At 34.7% G+C, this 16251-nt stretch overlaps 1 protein-coding gene across 2 annotated transcripts in view; it reads right to left on the bottom strand.

Annotated features, from left to right (window-relative positions):
- The window catches only part of PLXDC2 (plexin domain containing 2), a 461353-nt gene that overhangs the window by 93796 nt on the left and 351306 nt on the right, over positions 1-16251 (bottom strand). For both annotated transcript variants that reach the window (XR_012093899.1, XM_008002439.3), the window contains exons 8-9: positions 13729-13824; positions 13409-13490 (exon numbers count right to left, since the gene is read on the bottom strand). Coding sequence is in view for 1 of the 2 variants with exons in the window: in XM_008002439.3 (XP_008000630.1) it covers positions 13409-13490; positions 13729-13824 (178 nt within the window). In the remaining variant the exon portion in view is untranslated. The remainder of the gene's footprint in view (positions 1-13408; positions 13491-13728; positions 13825-16251) is intronic.

Below are 16251 nucleotides of genomic sequence, written 5' to 3'. Positions count from 1 at the left end.
TCTCCACAAAACAAATAACTAAACTATAAACTACTTTTAAAAAATGTTTTCATTTACCCTCATATCAGCCTTTACGGTAGAAAACTGTTAATGTAATGTTTCTTTTACATTCAATACTAAATTTTTAACAGATGCCAATTGTGAGCTTTGCCTTTTGTTTCTAAATTTTCATTTCCTTGTCCTCTAAGGCTCATATTTTTTTCCCATACCAATTTAGCACCTACTGGTTTTAAAGTGAACAAATCCAATTTCATTTTTGGATAATTAACTTTTATTTATTTCCAGGGGAACTCATTTTATTAATCCAAGCAAGCTAAAGGAATGAAATATATAATTTTCACTAAAATGCTCCATTTTTAGATAGTTCATATACGTTTGTTAGATTGAATTTGTTGAAGTCTAGCCTTTCAACATTACGATATAAAGTGCAGCCACCACAATTGGTTAACACATAAACAAAACTTTAAAATCATTTGGATCATCTTGAAAAAGCAATTGTAAACATATGTGATGCTAAATAATTCTGCAGACTTTATCTCCAGTTTGCCAAATGGTACTCAGATGGGAAGCAAACACTGCATTTGCTGATGGGAAAATCAAAGACAACTTAAAAGAATGTCTCAATTTTTCAGGTGGGACTTAGTTATTAGGAGGCTTGGCTTAAGCACCTATTGCTTTAGAGTTTGGAAAAAAAGAAAACTGGTTTCTATTCTTTATCCACATCCCTCATTAAAGACTGGTAGATGACTCAGTGGCCAAAAGAAGACAGAGACCAAAATGCAAAATGGATTATTAATAGGTAGACAGATAATATAGGTAGCTATAAATATACAGAGTTCAATACTATTCATATTTTGATAAAAGACAAGAAGTACATGCATTTTATATTCAACATATAGTAAGTCAAGTATTATCTTTCCAGAGAAAAGTTATACAGCATATCAATTCAGTATTGATAATTTTCTGCTTCTGAAAAGTTTTGAATTTTTCTGAGTGCTCAAATTGTCCTAATAAACTTATATATATATATCCTAATAAACTTATGTATTATATATAATATATATATAGCCTTCCTTTCTTTTAAAAAGTGTGTTCCTTTGTTTGTCAATGGTTTTATTATAGATAATATGTGTGTGTGGTAAAAATTCAAATCTTTCAAAGATCTGATTATGATGAAATGGTAATATGTATTTTTCTTTATGCCAGTTTCCAATTCATGACAGTTTCTCCAAAGGGAAGCCCTGTTATTAGTACCTTATGTATTTTTTCAAAAGTATTCTTCACATCAAAATATATATTTCAAAATGCTTTTATGTTATGGATAAAATAACACCATACCTCACTGTACTGTTATAATTAATCCATACAAAAGTAATTAGTACACTTTTGTTAAACTTAGGTTTGGAAGGCTTAAAAGGAGGTAAAAATAAACTTTTACTTTGCATTCTTAAAAGACAATCTTGTTTATGCTATATTTCAGGACAAGCTATTTAATAGAAAAGCTAAGATCCTTTATTAAAATTTGCAAAAAATAACTGATTATAAAGGGTCTTGAACTAAAATAAATTCAAAGTTCAATTTATCTGTTATAGCATTGTAAGCTAAACACAACCATCTTAGTTGTATGGTATTTTTAAAACCTCCTTAAATTTCTTTAAAACACTGATTACCACTTGGATCGCAATAATTTAATATAAACTCAGAACTAAAGAAAGTTCCAATCTTTTTAACTAGTTCACAACATTCTGAAATCTTCTGATTTACTTAACATATATACAACACTTATTCAAAAGCTTCTTGCTTTCTTTTATTAGGCTCAATTTCATTAGCTCTTAACACGTTTTGATAATAAATATATCTACAGATTTTTTTCTATAATATTTCTCACTTCCAAATTAAGAATGAATAAGTGCTTCCATACAACTTAGGCAAAATCATTGCAGCTTCCAGGCCCCTTAGCTCAGACATACAAGATCAGCCCTAGTCCTAGACTACCTCAGCATTCCCCAAAAAGGCTTATTAAAAAGCTGAATCCTTGGGACCCACTTTGGACCTACTGAAAATGAATCTTTAGTGAGTTATAGAGCAATCTGCATCTTGACAAAATCCTGTGACACTTCTTAACTCTATTAATATTAATATTATGCTGTGAAATAAGCTAGGCAGAGAAAGATGAGTACTGCATGTTCTCATACACATGGAAGCTAAAAATGTTGATCTCATAGAAGTAGAGACTAGAACAATGGCTACTAGAGTAAGAAAGGTTGGGGAAAAGGGGAGATACTGAAAAATTTGTTAATGAATACAAAGTACAGCCAGATAGAAGGAATAAGTTCTAGTGTTCTATTTTTGGGCAATTAACTTTTAACTATTTTAACGTATATTTAATAACATATATTTAGTATATATTTAATAACATTCACATTTATTTACACTCATAAGAATTGGGGGGCAACCAGTCAAATATCCTTCTGTTACCACCGGACGAACGGCATCTGTTATGTACTTCTCTACTAAATATATATTTAATTGAGTATTGAATATAAAAAGAACCTTAGATTAACAGTTCTTTATTGAAAAGGCTGATACGATGGTAAATGATAACATTTTTCAAAAGTAGTTCACAGTTTAGTTATTTGTTTTGTGGGGAATGTAATGTTAAAATATAGAAAGACATTTAAAACACATGTTCATACACAACACACCTCTTTCAATATTTATGTAAGAAAATTATGAAAATGTCATCAGGATCATTTCTGATTTTTCCACTTTTGTTAAAAGCTATCCCCCAGAAAAGTGAAAAGATGACTATTTTATATTTCTTCATAGGAACATCCTACTTAAGATTTTGATGATGTTTTCTAAATGCTAAAGCATTTATTTTCTATCCATTTCTGAGTCAGAGATACAGCCTCACCCATTAAGAAGGCCTGCAAAGAGTTTTGAAGTAAATGATGTGCTAGAAATTAGTTATGTTAATAAGTATAATTAACAATTTATTGTATATTTTCAAATAGCTAGAAAAGCAGATTTTATAGGTTCCTAACACCAAGACATAATAAATGTTTAAGGTGATTGATATGTTAATTATATTGATTTGATCATTACACATTGTATACTTGTATTAAAATATCACACTGTATCCCATAAATGTGTATAATTATTATGTGTCAATTAAAGATAATAAAAGCAAAACAATCTACAAAAAAGAAACTTTGAGAACTACTGAAATTGGGTCCATTCAGCTTTAAGGAGTATCAGAATCTGATATATCTAGATGACAGATGTATTTTCCATTCCAGGATCTGGAGTAAGCAGTCAAGGTGAGATTGTTTATTGCTGGCTGTGCCACTAGGTATCCAACCAGACATTTCCACGTAATTCACCTAAGGTCATAAAACATGGCTTCCTTTCCAGTAGTATTCTTGGGATTTTTTTGAACCTTTTGAATAACTCAGGAATGCTTCCTAAATTCTTGAATGCTCCTGACCCTAAGGTACCTGGCAGCTGAGTACCTCCTGACACAGAAAGCCCAAAAACACTTACTATAGAATACACCATTTGACCCTGCAATCCCATTACTGGGTATATACCCAAAGGAATATAACTCCTTCTATAATAAAGATACATGCACACATATATTCATTGCAGCACTATTCACAATAGCAAAGACCTGAAACCAACCTAAATGCCCATCAATGGTAGACTGGATAAAGAAAATGTGGCACATATACACAATGGAATACTATGCAGCCATAAAAAAGAAACAAGATCATGTGCTTTGCAGGAGCATGGATGAAGCTGGAGGCTATTATCCTTAGCAAAGTAACTGAGGACCTGAAAACCAAATACTGCATGTTTCCATTAATAAATGGGAGCTAAATACGAGAACATGTGAACACAAAGAGGGGAACAACACACACTAGGGCCTACCAGAGGGCAGAGGGTGGGAGGATGGAGAGGATCATTAAAAATAACTATTGGTTAGTAGGCTTAGTACCTGGATGACAAAATAATCTGTATATCAAACCCCCATGACATGAGTTTACCTGTATAACAAGCCTGGATGTGTACTTCTTAACCTAAAATAAAAGTTAAAGAGAAAAAGAATACACTATAGAGAAAGAATCTCATCCAGTCCAGACCTACTCTAGTGTGGTCATCAGTTTCAGACTTATGAGCAATTTATGCACTGCTGCTAACTGCAAACAATTAAAGTTTAATTTTTCTTTGATGCTTTCCATTAGAAATGACAGCAATTCTCTCTCCTTCTGTCTATGATGACCAGGTAGTGTGACAATAAAGTATTCCAATTAATATTTTTCAATTAAATAAATTTGTTGAATCTGATATTTCAGCAAGGACTTTTTTTAGCAAGACAAAAATGGATTTTGTCCAAATTATAAATAGATTCATATTTTTAATTTTAAACTTGGCATTCAACTTATATGGTGAAAATTATAACATTTTAACTATCAGAATATTACTAATCAGTAATTCTGATATGCAAAAAGAAGTGGCATCAACTTACAAGGAAGTCAGCATATTGGAACCTGGATCAACAAAAGTTTGTAAAACTCTTAATGCTTGGTGAGTTCTAAATGTCTATCTGAAATTAGGTGCTTTGGCAAGCAAAACTTTATCCTATCCCAATCCATGAAAATAAGCCTAAAGTTGTAACTAATTTTGGAACAGGGCTCTTAGATTTCCTACATAGCTTTCTATTTGATTATCAGGTATGAATTTCACAACTAATCACTAAAGCGAGTTAATTTCCTTATATGAAACCATCATGTAGATGTATAGTCTAAAAATAGCTTCAAATATGAACTTAGATCATAATGGTAAAAAGGTTATAAGCAATGCTTTGTCTCTAGGATGTACACGGTACCTTTGAACAGGAACAATTATACTGACTCTAACTACTGATTTATTTTAATTTACAATTTTTACTCTTGGCCATTTATTCCAAGAATACCTGGCTTGTCATTCAACAATTGTGGTGTCCTGATTCTCTCCTTTCAATCTTAAAATTCTTATGGCTAAATTAGTCCAAAAGAATGCTTTATATGCCCCTGAAGGATGAGCATGGAAGCTGCCCCTTGTTGGAGGGCTAGGCACTGTGGTGAATAAGTAGGCAGAACTCAGATAGAGTCAAAATATGCTTGGAATTCCCTTGGTATGACATTCTTCAGGAGCCTGACACATTGTCTCTTAATACACCCAGTTTTTCTGGCAATGTCAGAATGGACTGTGAGGCCTTGGGTTGACCCTATACAAAGTTGTTGGCTTACTTTTAAAACCCCACAGTATGGAAAACACCCAAGGTTTTTTCTTTTTTTCTTTTTTTTGTTGTTGTTGTTTTCTTTCTTTCTTTAAGTTCTGGGATACATGTACAGAACGTGCAGGTTTGTTACATAGGTATACGGGTGCCGTGGTGGTTTGCTGCGCCTATCAACCCGCCATCTAGCTTTTAAGCCCCGCATGTGTTAGGTATTTGTCCTAATGCTCTCCCTCCCCTTGCCTCCCACCCCCTGACAGGCCCCAGTGTGTGATGTTTCCCTCCCTGTGTCTGTGTGTTCTCATTGTTCAACTCCCACTTATGAGTGAGAACATGCAGTGTTTGGTTTTCTGTTCCTGTGTTAGTTTGCTGAGAATTATTGCTTCCAGCTTCATCCACATCCCTGCAAAGGACATACCCACAGCTTTTCTTAAGCACTAAAGTCACACTTACTGCTGCAAATGTTCCCACTTAAAGGGGCACATAGAGACAAAACCAAAGGAGAAAGGCATATTCATGTCTGTCTGTTACTTTCATTCAGGAGAAAAAGACTAGTGATTCGGGAAAGGTTAGATAGGTTCAACTACTACTTAAATTTGCTTTCTGTCTCTCTCTGTCTGTCTTCAAACTTAGTTTAATTTCTGTAAGCTAAATGAACATCAGATATGAGTACATTTTATCTGCAAAAATTAGCTGCCGCTAAGTAAGAAGGAATTATTTTACCCTTAATTAATTTTAATTGATAATACATTTTCATATTACTAACCAATTAGCCAACATTTCTGACTTGATAAATTTTCAAAATTTTTGAAATATAATATACATGATTTTTTTTAAATTTCATTATGTAAAACTATATGTAGTTCTTATATAATTTTATATATAATTTATATATTACACACAATTTTCATATATTAAGTTTTATATATATAAAACAAGTATAACACTGGCACCTACTTTTAAATCAATTAATTTATGAAATATAGGTGATTCTTTTTGTTTCTCTTTTCATTACTGCAAAGGAATTAAGTTCATTCAATGGAAAATAACAGCAGTTCCAGAGTACACTCAGGGAAATGCAGTAGAATAACAAAGCTGAAAAATGTAGAAAAGTTGTTAGGAAACATCTTTTTTCCACCATCTCATATTTTTTCACCAATAATGATGTGATACTACTATTATATAAATACATGTCTTTACCATTAATAAGGAGGGGCTTATTCTGTTTATTCTTTTAATGGATCGAATCATGGAATATTTTATTTATATGTTTTTACCAGGAGCAAGCTTATAACTTTGACTGGATCTAAGAAAATATAAGGTGGAAAATTTTGTTTTAAAGTGAGGCACCAAAAGACTAACACCAAGAGGTTAAGTGTTCAACATGCCTCACTGTGATTATTGACATCTCATGCCGTACACAAGCTTAGTTCTCTCTATAGCAATTTGGTCAACACTGACAAAACCCAGTGGATAGTAATAGCCAAAATGGGCAATTAGAATTCTCAGGAAAGTAGAAATCTTGGCCTTAATTATCTGCATAATTCAGTCCAATCATACGTGTAAAAGATCTGTATTTGCCCAGACACTGTGTTGGGTATTGTGGAAGATGCTAAAATGAGTAACAGTGCATTTCTACTCCTTAAAAGAGCTAGTATTTCCTTATTTCTCCTTTGCTGGTTCCTCCTCCTGTCTCCCAATTCAGGTGGCAAAAATTCAAATCATACAAAAAGTCCGTAATAAACAGTAACAGTCTCTTGTCTCTCCCTGTTCATTTGTTTCCCGAGTGACAAATATTGTTTCTCACATATCTTTTCAAAGGTTTTCTATGTCTATCCAAACATACATGTATGTAAACGTACTTAAAACAATTCTATGTAATGAAAAATTAGCATCATACCTTATGATGCCATGCCACAAAGTTAGTTTCTGAAACCTCTTAAGCTGCTTTCAATTTATACTCTCTCCATAGCTGATTTCATTCAGTCCTACAAATTTAAACACTATCTATATGATAATGACTCTCCAATCTGAACCTCTAGTCTTTCTTGGAATTCCTGGCTTACATATCCCCTATCTACTCAACATTTCCACTTGAAGTCTGACAGGCATCTCAGACTTATCTTGTCCCAAAGCAAACTCTTCATTTCTCTTCATCCTAGTCTTTTTTCTTGTGCTGTCTTACCCATCTCAAAAGAGTGCCAACATCCACCAGTTGCTGAAACAAAAATCTAAGAAATATCCTTGATTCTTCTTCTTCCCTTCTACTTCACTTCTAATTTGTTAGTAAATAATCTGTTTCAGAAAACCAAACACCACATGTTCTCACTCATAAGGGGAGTTGAACAATGAGGACACACAGACACAGGGAGGCAAATATCACACATTACGGCCTGTCAGGGAGTATGGGACGAGGAGAGGGAGAGCATTAGGACAAATACTTAATGCATGCAGGGCTTAAAACCTGGATGACAGGTTGATAGGTGCAGCAAACCACCATGGCACATGTATACCTATGCAACAAACCTGCACGTTCTGTGCATGTATCTCAGAGCTTAAAGCAAAATTTTTCAAAAACGAAATCTAAAATACCCATATAGAAAACCAATTTGATAGTTCCTTATAAAGTTATATATTTACCACCCAACACAGAGAGATGGAAACATCTGTCTGTAAAAATAGTTGTACATAGATATTCACAGTGGGTTTATTCATCACTCATAACAGCCTCTAAAAACAACCCAAATCTTCATCTATAGGCAAATAGTAAATAAATTGTTGTGTATTCACTCACTCAGCAATTGAAAGGATCAAATTTCTGATATTTGAACAATATAGTATAGATTAATTGAAAAAATGTTACGTTGACTGAAAGAAAGCTAAATTCAGAATTGTAAATACCATGTGATTCCCTTTATATATAGGTGTAGATTGGACAGAATAAATGTATGATGATAGGTATAAGATCAGTGGTTGCTACATAAGGTAGTGGCGGTGAGGAGGAATTTGCTGTAAAGGAACATGAAGGAAATCTGTATTTTGATGCGGTGATGATTACACGGGAATTTATACTTTTTAAAGCTGCCTCAGACATTTAAAATGTGCATATTTTATTGTATGTAAATTATACTTCAATAAACTTGATTAAGACACACACACACACAAACACACACACATAATCTGTTTCCTTCCCAAACACCTTGCATTGATTGATCTCTCCTGATCCTCAGAACCATCACGCTCGTCCAAGTTACTATTATTACCTCCTGTGCACTATTGCACAAGCTCACTACTAGCCTCTTCCTTTTCATTCTGGACCACTCCCCAAACAAACAAATAAACAAATCAACAAAAGCTCTGTTCTCCAAGAAGCAGCCAAAGTTCCATTTTTAAATATGGTAAAATCATGTCCCTTTGCGTAAGTGATAAAGTCTAAATGCTTTCCATGATTCTGAGGATAAAACTCTCCCTAGCTTACAGAGCCATCTGTGTCCCAGCACTTGGGTAGCTTTCTGAGTTTATTTGATGTCCCTCTCACTCCAAAACCAGCTTGGAATCCTCCCAATGCACCAGGTTTATTTCCTTTCCTCATCAGGTCAAACTTGGACCCACCATAGGGCCACTGTATGGGCCATTCAAATGGCATTTCAAGTCTCTTTGCTTTCACCTCGCTGTAGCTGCCTACCCATCATTCAGATCTTTGTTTATTTATTACTCCCTCCGAAAAGCCTTTCCTGGCCACCCAGCCAAGAGCAATTTGGCTCTTTCAAATCCAGCAGACAACCCACCACCATTTGACTTTGTCTGCCTAATTATTAATTCTTAATTTTCTGGCTTGCTAAGCTAAACTCCAAGCTCCATGAGAGCTACGGTTTTGATTAATACTTGATTATTGCTCTAACTACCTTAGTGTTTAGATCAATGCCTGACAGGTGTTATGCATTCTATACATTGTTAAGTAAATAAATGAGTGAATGAATACTGTAAGTGCAAAAAATGTATTTTCATATAAAAACTAATCAAACCATGCTGTCTTTAAAAGAGCAAGGTTACTTAAAGGCGATATCAAAAAGTAAACTCCTGCTATTGTTACCAATTTGCTATATTATCCCCTTACATTTTCCTGTTTATTTCTCTTACCGTAACACTCGTCACTATTAACTCTATTTTCTGTATATCTATTTGCTTGAACTCTGTCTCCCTATACCATAATGAAAGCTCTCCTTGGGAAGTGATTTTTGTCTGTCTTTTTTCACTACTGAACGCACAATCTTGGTGAGTGACTTGAACACCGACACTCACAAATTTTTGTGGAATGAGTGAAGCTATAAGGTGCAGTTAAAAGTGATTGATTAGATATTCTCAGTTTGCAATGAGGAAACAAAACCACTCTTAGTCCAAAGAAATGGACCAAGTAATTTAAGTAAGCACTTGAGACCATGGATCTCTTTATGTTTCTATAACTCAAATTCTCTTAGAGCTTGGGAAAGCCATTGCAAACATTTTGCCTTAGTTTTTGCTCCCTGAAAAATAGGAATTAAATGAAATCAACAAACCAATTAAAATTATCTTATCTTTTTAGAGCAAGCCCTACTTGAGAGTTCAGTAATTACCACCAACTGATTATCATTCAGGGATAAGTAAGCACAAAGAAGAAAGTAAGAGCGATGGAAGAAAAAAGCCAGAGGGGCAATTTTTGTGCTGCTTAGGTTAAGACTTCTCTTGCTTTGTTGAATTTGTTCATAAAAGCTGTAAAGTCTGGGGAAATGCTTCTGGGCAGCAAAGCAAAGTTTTGAAGCTTACAGGTCTAAGGAGAAATTTATAAAATGCAGTGGGGAAATTAAGTTGAACAAAAGTGCAATGAGGCATACTTAAACCGATTAATTAAACAGGTTTTGATATGTATGTAACGGGGTTGCTGAAGAATTAAAAATAAATCCAAGATTTTAAATAAGTGTTCGGTATTCAATAAAACACCAAACAGTAACATTCAGAAAACTTGTAGTTTTTTTTTGTTTTTTTTTGTTTTTTTTTTGTTTTTTTTTGAGATGGAGTCTTGCTCTGTCGCCCAGGCTGGAGTGCAGTGGCCGGATCTCAGCTCACTGCAAGCTCCGCCTCCCGGGTTCATGCCATTCTCCTGCCTCAGCCTCCTGAGTAGCTGGGACTACAGGCGCCCGCCACCTCGCCCAGCTAGTTTTTTTGTAGTTTTAGTAGAGACGGGGTTTCACCGTGTTAGCCAGGATGGTCTCGATCTTCTGACCTCGTGATCCGCCCGTCTCGGCCTCCCAAAGTGCTGGGATTACAGGCTTGAGCCACCGCGCCCAGCCTGTACTTTTTTTGAGTAGTGTTCTTTGATGAATTTCTTTCCCATTCATATGCCTCACCAACTCTCTTTTCCCCAGTAATCTTAAAGAAACTATGCTTTCAATAATATGCAAAAGTCTTAGACTTTTCTCGATTATCCTCTACATTATTCTTATGCCAGTTTCAAATCAATGATACTTTCTTGTGGCATCAACTAGGACAGATTTATTTTTCAGTAATACGTCTACAATTTCTCAGAAAGCAATGAAAATTATCTTGCTTGATGCACCTGCAACCTGGCAGGTGTGACACAGAACAGGTGTTGAAAAAACAAGACCAAAAGCTGGGCATCACAAAGATGGAGGTTTGATTCCAAACTTATCACTTAAGAGCTATGAGACCCTGTACACGTAGCTGAGCTCCTAAAAATTTCAGTTTCCTCCGCTGTGAAAATGTTAAGTGTGATATTTGAAAATTCCTTGGCTTAATGTCTGGCAGAGACATCTCTCAATAAACTGAAAGTATTAACAGTAGAAGCAGATTCCAACTCGCAGATATGTTTTGATTGTCAAAATTGCTTGTTTGGAAGTTTAAACATATATTTCATCAAAAATTATATTAAAAGATGAAATGATCAGTGGTAAGCAGGTTTCTAGATGAACCTTCAAAACCTCCATTTACCATAACACGATTTAAGTCAAAAATTCTCCTAATTGTCTTCTGGTTAGGGTGGTCAAATGGCCCTTATTTTTTTCCTGGACTTTCCTGGTTTTAGCATTGAAAGTCCCTCATCTCGAGAAACCCTTTGTGCTACACAAATTTTAGTATGATTCCTTCGTTTGGGAGCTAATCATTGTTCATTTGTTCATCCTTTTTTTTTTCTTTTCTGTAGTCCCAGGTATGTTCTTAGGCTCTGGAGATATAAGGACAAATTGGATATGGTCTCTGCCTTTAATAAACTTAGAGCGTAGCAAAGAAGACAGACAAATGAACAAGCATCAGCAGGCCCTACACAAAATGCTAATGATGGCGGTTTGCCCAGGATGCAGAAAAACAACTGATAGGCACCTCACACAGACTTGGATGAGGTGATCACTGAAATGGATCTGAAGTAGGTATGCAGCTCAAACCAGTGCCTCCTATATCATTCCTTTGGACATTTTCCAATTCTGAGATCAGATTTCCTTAAATATACATATTAAAATGCCATCTCTTTAGATTCCCTTATGTTGGTATCTAAACAGATTTTGAATAACTTCTGATATGCATATAATCTTTATGGAAAACTTAGTAAAATATCAATATAAATAACCATAAAATCTTGCTTTTATAGCAGTTCCTCCTACTTTAGATATATAACTAACTTAAAAATCTCCTTTTAAAAATGCAAACTGCCTGCTTGCTTTTTTATTATTTGGAATTCATTTCACAAAGGAAATTACTAGAATGCCCCGTTAAATTGAAAACAAAACAGAAGTTATCATAAATAATATTGTTCTAGCCATAATACTGCAGTAGTTGCTCTAAAGTTAGTGAGTTAAAAATGTTTCCCAAAGCTTGTGATCGAAATATCGGCATTTTATTTTTGCATTATTCAATAAGTTTTAAAGTATTCCTGGAGCATGTCTTTATCGTTACAGCAAATGCTATAGCAAGAAGATGGTAAGACAGACGTCGCTCATACAACCGAAAGCTCGGGTATAACATACACGGATTAACAGCATGAATATTCAGTTTTCCTCGTGGGGAAACAATTTTCATAGACTCTGAAGGCGAGAAAGGCAGACTGTAAACTTCACGGGGGACAGGGACCGTGTCAATATTGTTTACTACTGTGTTCCCAGTACCCGGAACATCACTGATGCACAAAATGGTTGAGTAAATAACAAAACAGATTTACAAGTCTTCATCCTGTATTTCCAACAAATGATTATTCAGTCTCTGAAAAGCTCTAGTAACTGGAAAACCATCTTTGCCACTTGTCAAAATCAATAAACCTCTTTGACACCAGTAAATTATGTAGCTTAAGTTTCAGCGTTAGCTAATTACAATGTGACGTCAAAACCACATGTTCTATATTTGTATTAGATTATATCTCCGATCTTGACTAATAACCTTTGAGATGCTACATAGGAATTTACTCAGAATGTTCATGTGATTATTATAAACTACCCTTGCTATGAAAATATATCTCATAACACACTTCTGTAGGTTTATAGGCTCATCAACTGCTCTATAATCATCCTGTATTTTAAGTCCCACAGAGAATTATAAATACATGTCAGATAATGACCTTATTAAATATAAAGACTCTTAGTCATTTTGAGCTCTCAAAGGAAAATAGTAAAATTCCCACTTATGAGTTTTGTTTTCATTTTGATCATGATATCTACATATTTTATATATACAATAGTGCTAATGCATACATATGCTACACAGTTGACATCCACTTCCAAGTCAATGGGATTTTAAAATTTTTTTGTAAAAATGGGGTCTGGCTATGTTGCCAAGGCTGATCTTCAACTCCTAGGCTCAAGTGATCCTCCTGCTTTGGCCTCCCAAAGTGCTGAGACTACAGGCATGCACTGCCCCCATGCCCAGTTAATATGTTAAAACTTTTTGGTAGAAACAGGGTCTTACTATGTTGCCCAGGCTGATCTTGAACTCCTGGGCTCAAGCAATCCTCCTACTTTGGTCTCTCAAAGTGCTGGGATTACAGGTGTGAGCCACTGTGCCTGTCCATAAGTTATTTTTTTTTTAAATTTCTAATCTTTTAAAATATCTTTTTAAATTTTATTATTATTCTTAATATTATATTTTTACCTTTGAAGTTTACTACACCAACTGCAGTTGAAGCCAATCTGAGAAGATACACAGGGGCCACATCTGTTAAACTGGAGACATGCTAGAAAACAGGAAAGAACAGATTCAGATTCACAAAGACTAACAGGCAACATGGGGGGAAAGAGATTACTCAACTAAAATAAAAATCACTGTCCCCCAATCCTCAGGATCAAAACGTCCATGCATGCCACACACAATTATAATGGTAATTATTTAATACGATTATGATAACCATTGAACAGATCAGACTATCAAGTTTGCAAATCCTGTTTTCCACCTAGGTTTACATATTCACTTACTAGGTAATGGGGTCATCTCCACAGCTGAAATGTTGGTAATTTTTGACATTTGTAGCTCTACTCGGTGGTATTCATAAATTGTTCTTCTTCGAACATCTAGAAAAAAAAGGGGAAAAAAATCAACTTTTAACATTTCCCTGCTTACAAAACAACAGCATTTTAATAATGGATATAGAATTATATACAAATGGTCCAATGTGGTTTTAAAATTAAGCCTCATCCTGTGAGAAGACTGATTATAAAATACATAAAAATCATATGCCAAGTAACCAGCAGTCTTTTTATCAACGAAGTCGAAAGTGTTGATTAGGGTCTCAGATTTCTCACTTGCTTATTAAGGCTTCAACTCATTGTCATTCAGACTATACTAAACATTTTTTGGATAGATTAACATATTTTCAAAGATGTTGACTCATGAAATCAAGAAGGTAAAATGATACCATTTCTTCCATACTAAAGCTGAAGTGTTGAGAAATGGGTAAAAATGTTTCACAATCTAAAGTTAATGGAGAATAACAATGTGATTGCTTTAAAAGTTTAGAATAAACTTCTTCAATAAAAGTAAAACATAAGTTAAATCATTCTTATATTTCGTGGTGATCATAGTTAATAATATTGCATTGTGCATGAAATTCAATAAAAATAGATTTTTAAGTCTTCTCACCACACACACACACACACACACACAATAACTATGTGAGTGATGAATGTGTTAATTAGCTTGATTGTGGGGAACATTTCAGCATGTATAAATATATCAAATCATCACCCTGTATATCTTAAATACATATGATTTTTATTTGTCAATTATATCTCCATAAAGCTGGAGGGAAAAAAGGAACTTAAATCACTTTAAAAATAAGTATTGCTACGTATTAAATACACAGTATCATATCTAAAGAAGGTTAATTAGCATTTATATTGCATAATGTAGTTTATAAATCATTAGCAAATCCATCAATGTCCCTGAGGAAGAAGACAGACGGAGACTTTGACAAGAACTCTAACCATTTAAAATCTAATAAATATAAGCAAACATATTTTAACATCAAACCAGAACAAAACATTCAAATATACTTAAAATCCCCTTTTAAGTCTTATACTAATGTGCTCGCCAGGGTTTGATCAATATAAGTGGAAAAATAATGTTGTCAACATTTTATTCCACTCCTGAAATGCCTGTAGTGATAAGAATGCATTTCTGGAATAACAGCATATCTATCGGTAATTAGTAAGGCTATAAACTGTTTTTATTTTTATTTTTGAGACAGGATCACCCTCTGTTGCCCAGTCAGTGGTGTAATCACGGCTCAATGCAACCTGAACCTCCTGAGCTCAAGCGATTCTCCCACCTTAGTCTCCCAAGTAGCTGGGACTACAGGCATTTGCCACCATACCCACTTAATTTTGTTCTTATTTTTTGTAAAAATGGCGTCTGGTTATGTTGCCCAGGGTGGTCTTCAACTCCTGGACTCAAGTGATCCTCCTGCTTCGGCCTCCCAAAGTGATGGGATTACAGGCATGCACCCCTATGCCTAGTTAATTTGTTAAAACTGTTTTTGGTAGAAACAAGGTCTTGCTATGTTGCCCAGGCTGAGCCCACTCCTGGGCTCAAGCAATCCTCCTACTTTGGTCTCCCAAAGTGTTGAGATTACAGGTGTGAGCCACTAAGCCTGTCCATAAGTTATTTTTAAAATATCACAGTATCCAATTTGGGGAAGTAATGTCATAGTGGTTAATAATATGTGCTCTGGAACATTCTGTCTGGGTTCAAACCCCAGTTTTGCTGTGAGGAATCTGTGTTACCTTGGGCTCCTTTGCTAGCTTTTCTGTGCCTCAGTTTCCTCATCTATGAAATAGGGATAATAGCACCTATATTACTGCATTGCTTTGAGGATTAAAATGAGATAATATAGGAATATTGCTAGACAGTCCCTTTCACATTGTAAATGCTCATTACATATTAGATTTAATTTTTGTCTAACTTTAATATGACAACCTCAGATCATACAAGTTATATGCTGCATTTAATAATCCTATCTCGATAGATCCAAACCTACTGAAATCACACTACAATCCTGGAATCAAACTTCTAGTAATTCTTCTCCATTTTTCACTTAGAGAAAGTTAAATTTATATTGAAATCATTAGACCCAACGATGACCTCCTCTAAAATATAGAGCAGGGAATGTGGTGGCCCAGACGATAGTGAGTTACCTTTTAGTAGAAGTGTTCAGAAAAGGAAGATACCTACTCATCCGAGAATTTGCAAAGGCTGTCAAATGTTTACTTCTACAAGTATCTCTCCTTTTCTCTACTCATATCTTTTTATCCACTTCTAATTATTCATCATGAAATTGTATTGCAGAAGGGGTGGGGAAAGGGTCGAAGCAAACCCTTTTGTGACTCGATGTGGCTCTGGGTCACTGGCTGAAAATATCTCAGGAGTATCAGATTGAAAAACACTGTTAAGAACTCTAATTCAGTGAAATTTTGGTGTAACTGAAAGATGCATATACATTC

The sequence above is a fragment of the Chlorocebus sabaeus genome, chromosome 9, assembly GCF_047675955.1.
Source record: "Chlorocebus sabaeus isolate Y175 chromosome 9, mChlSab1.0.hap1, whole genome shotgun sequence".
Classification (NCBI taxonomy): domain Eukaryota; kingdom Metazoa; phylum Chordata; class Mammalia; order Primates; family Cercopithecidae; genus Chlorocebus; species Chlorocebus sabaeus.
This window is presented reverse-complemented; position numbering and strand designations above follow the sequence as displayed.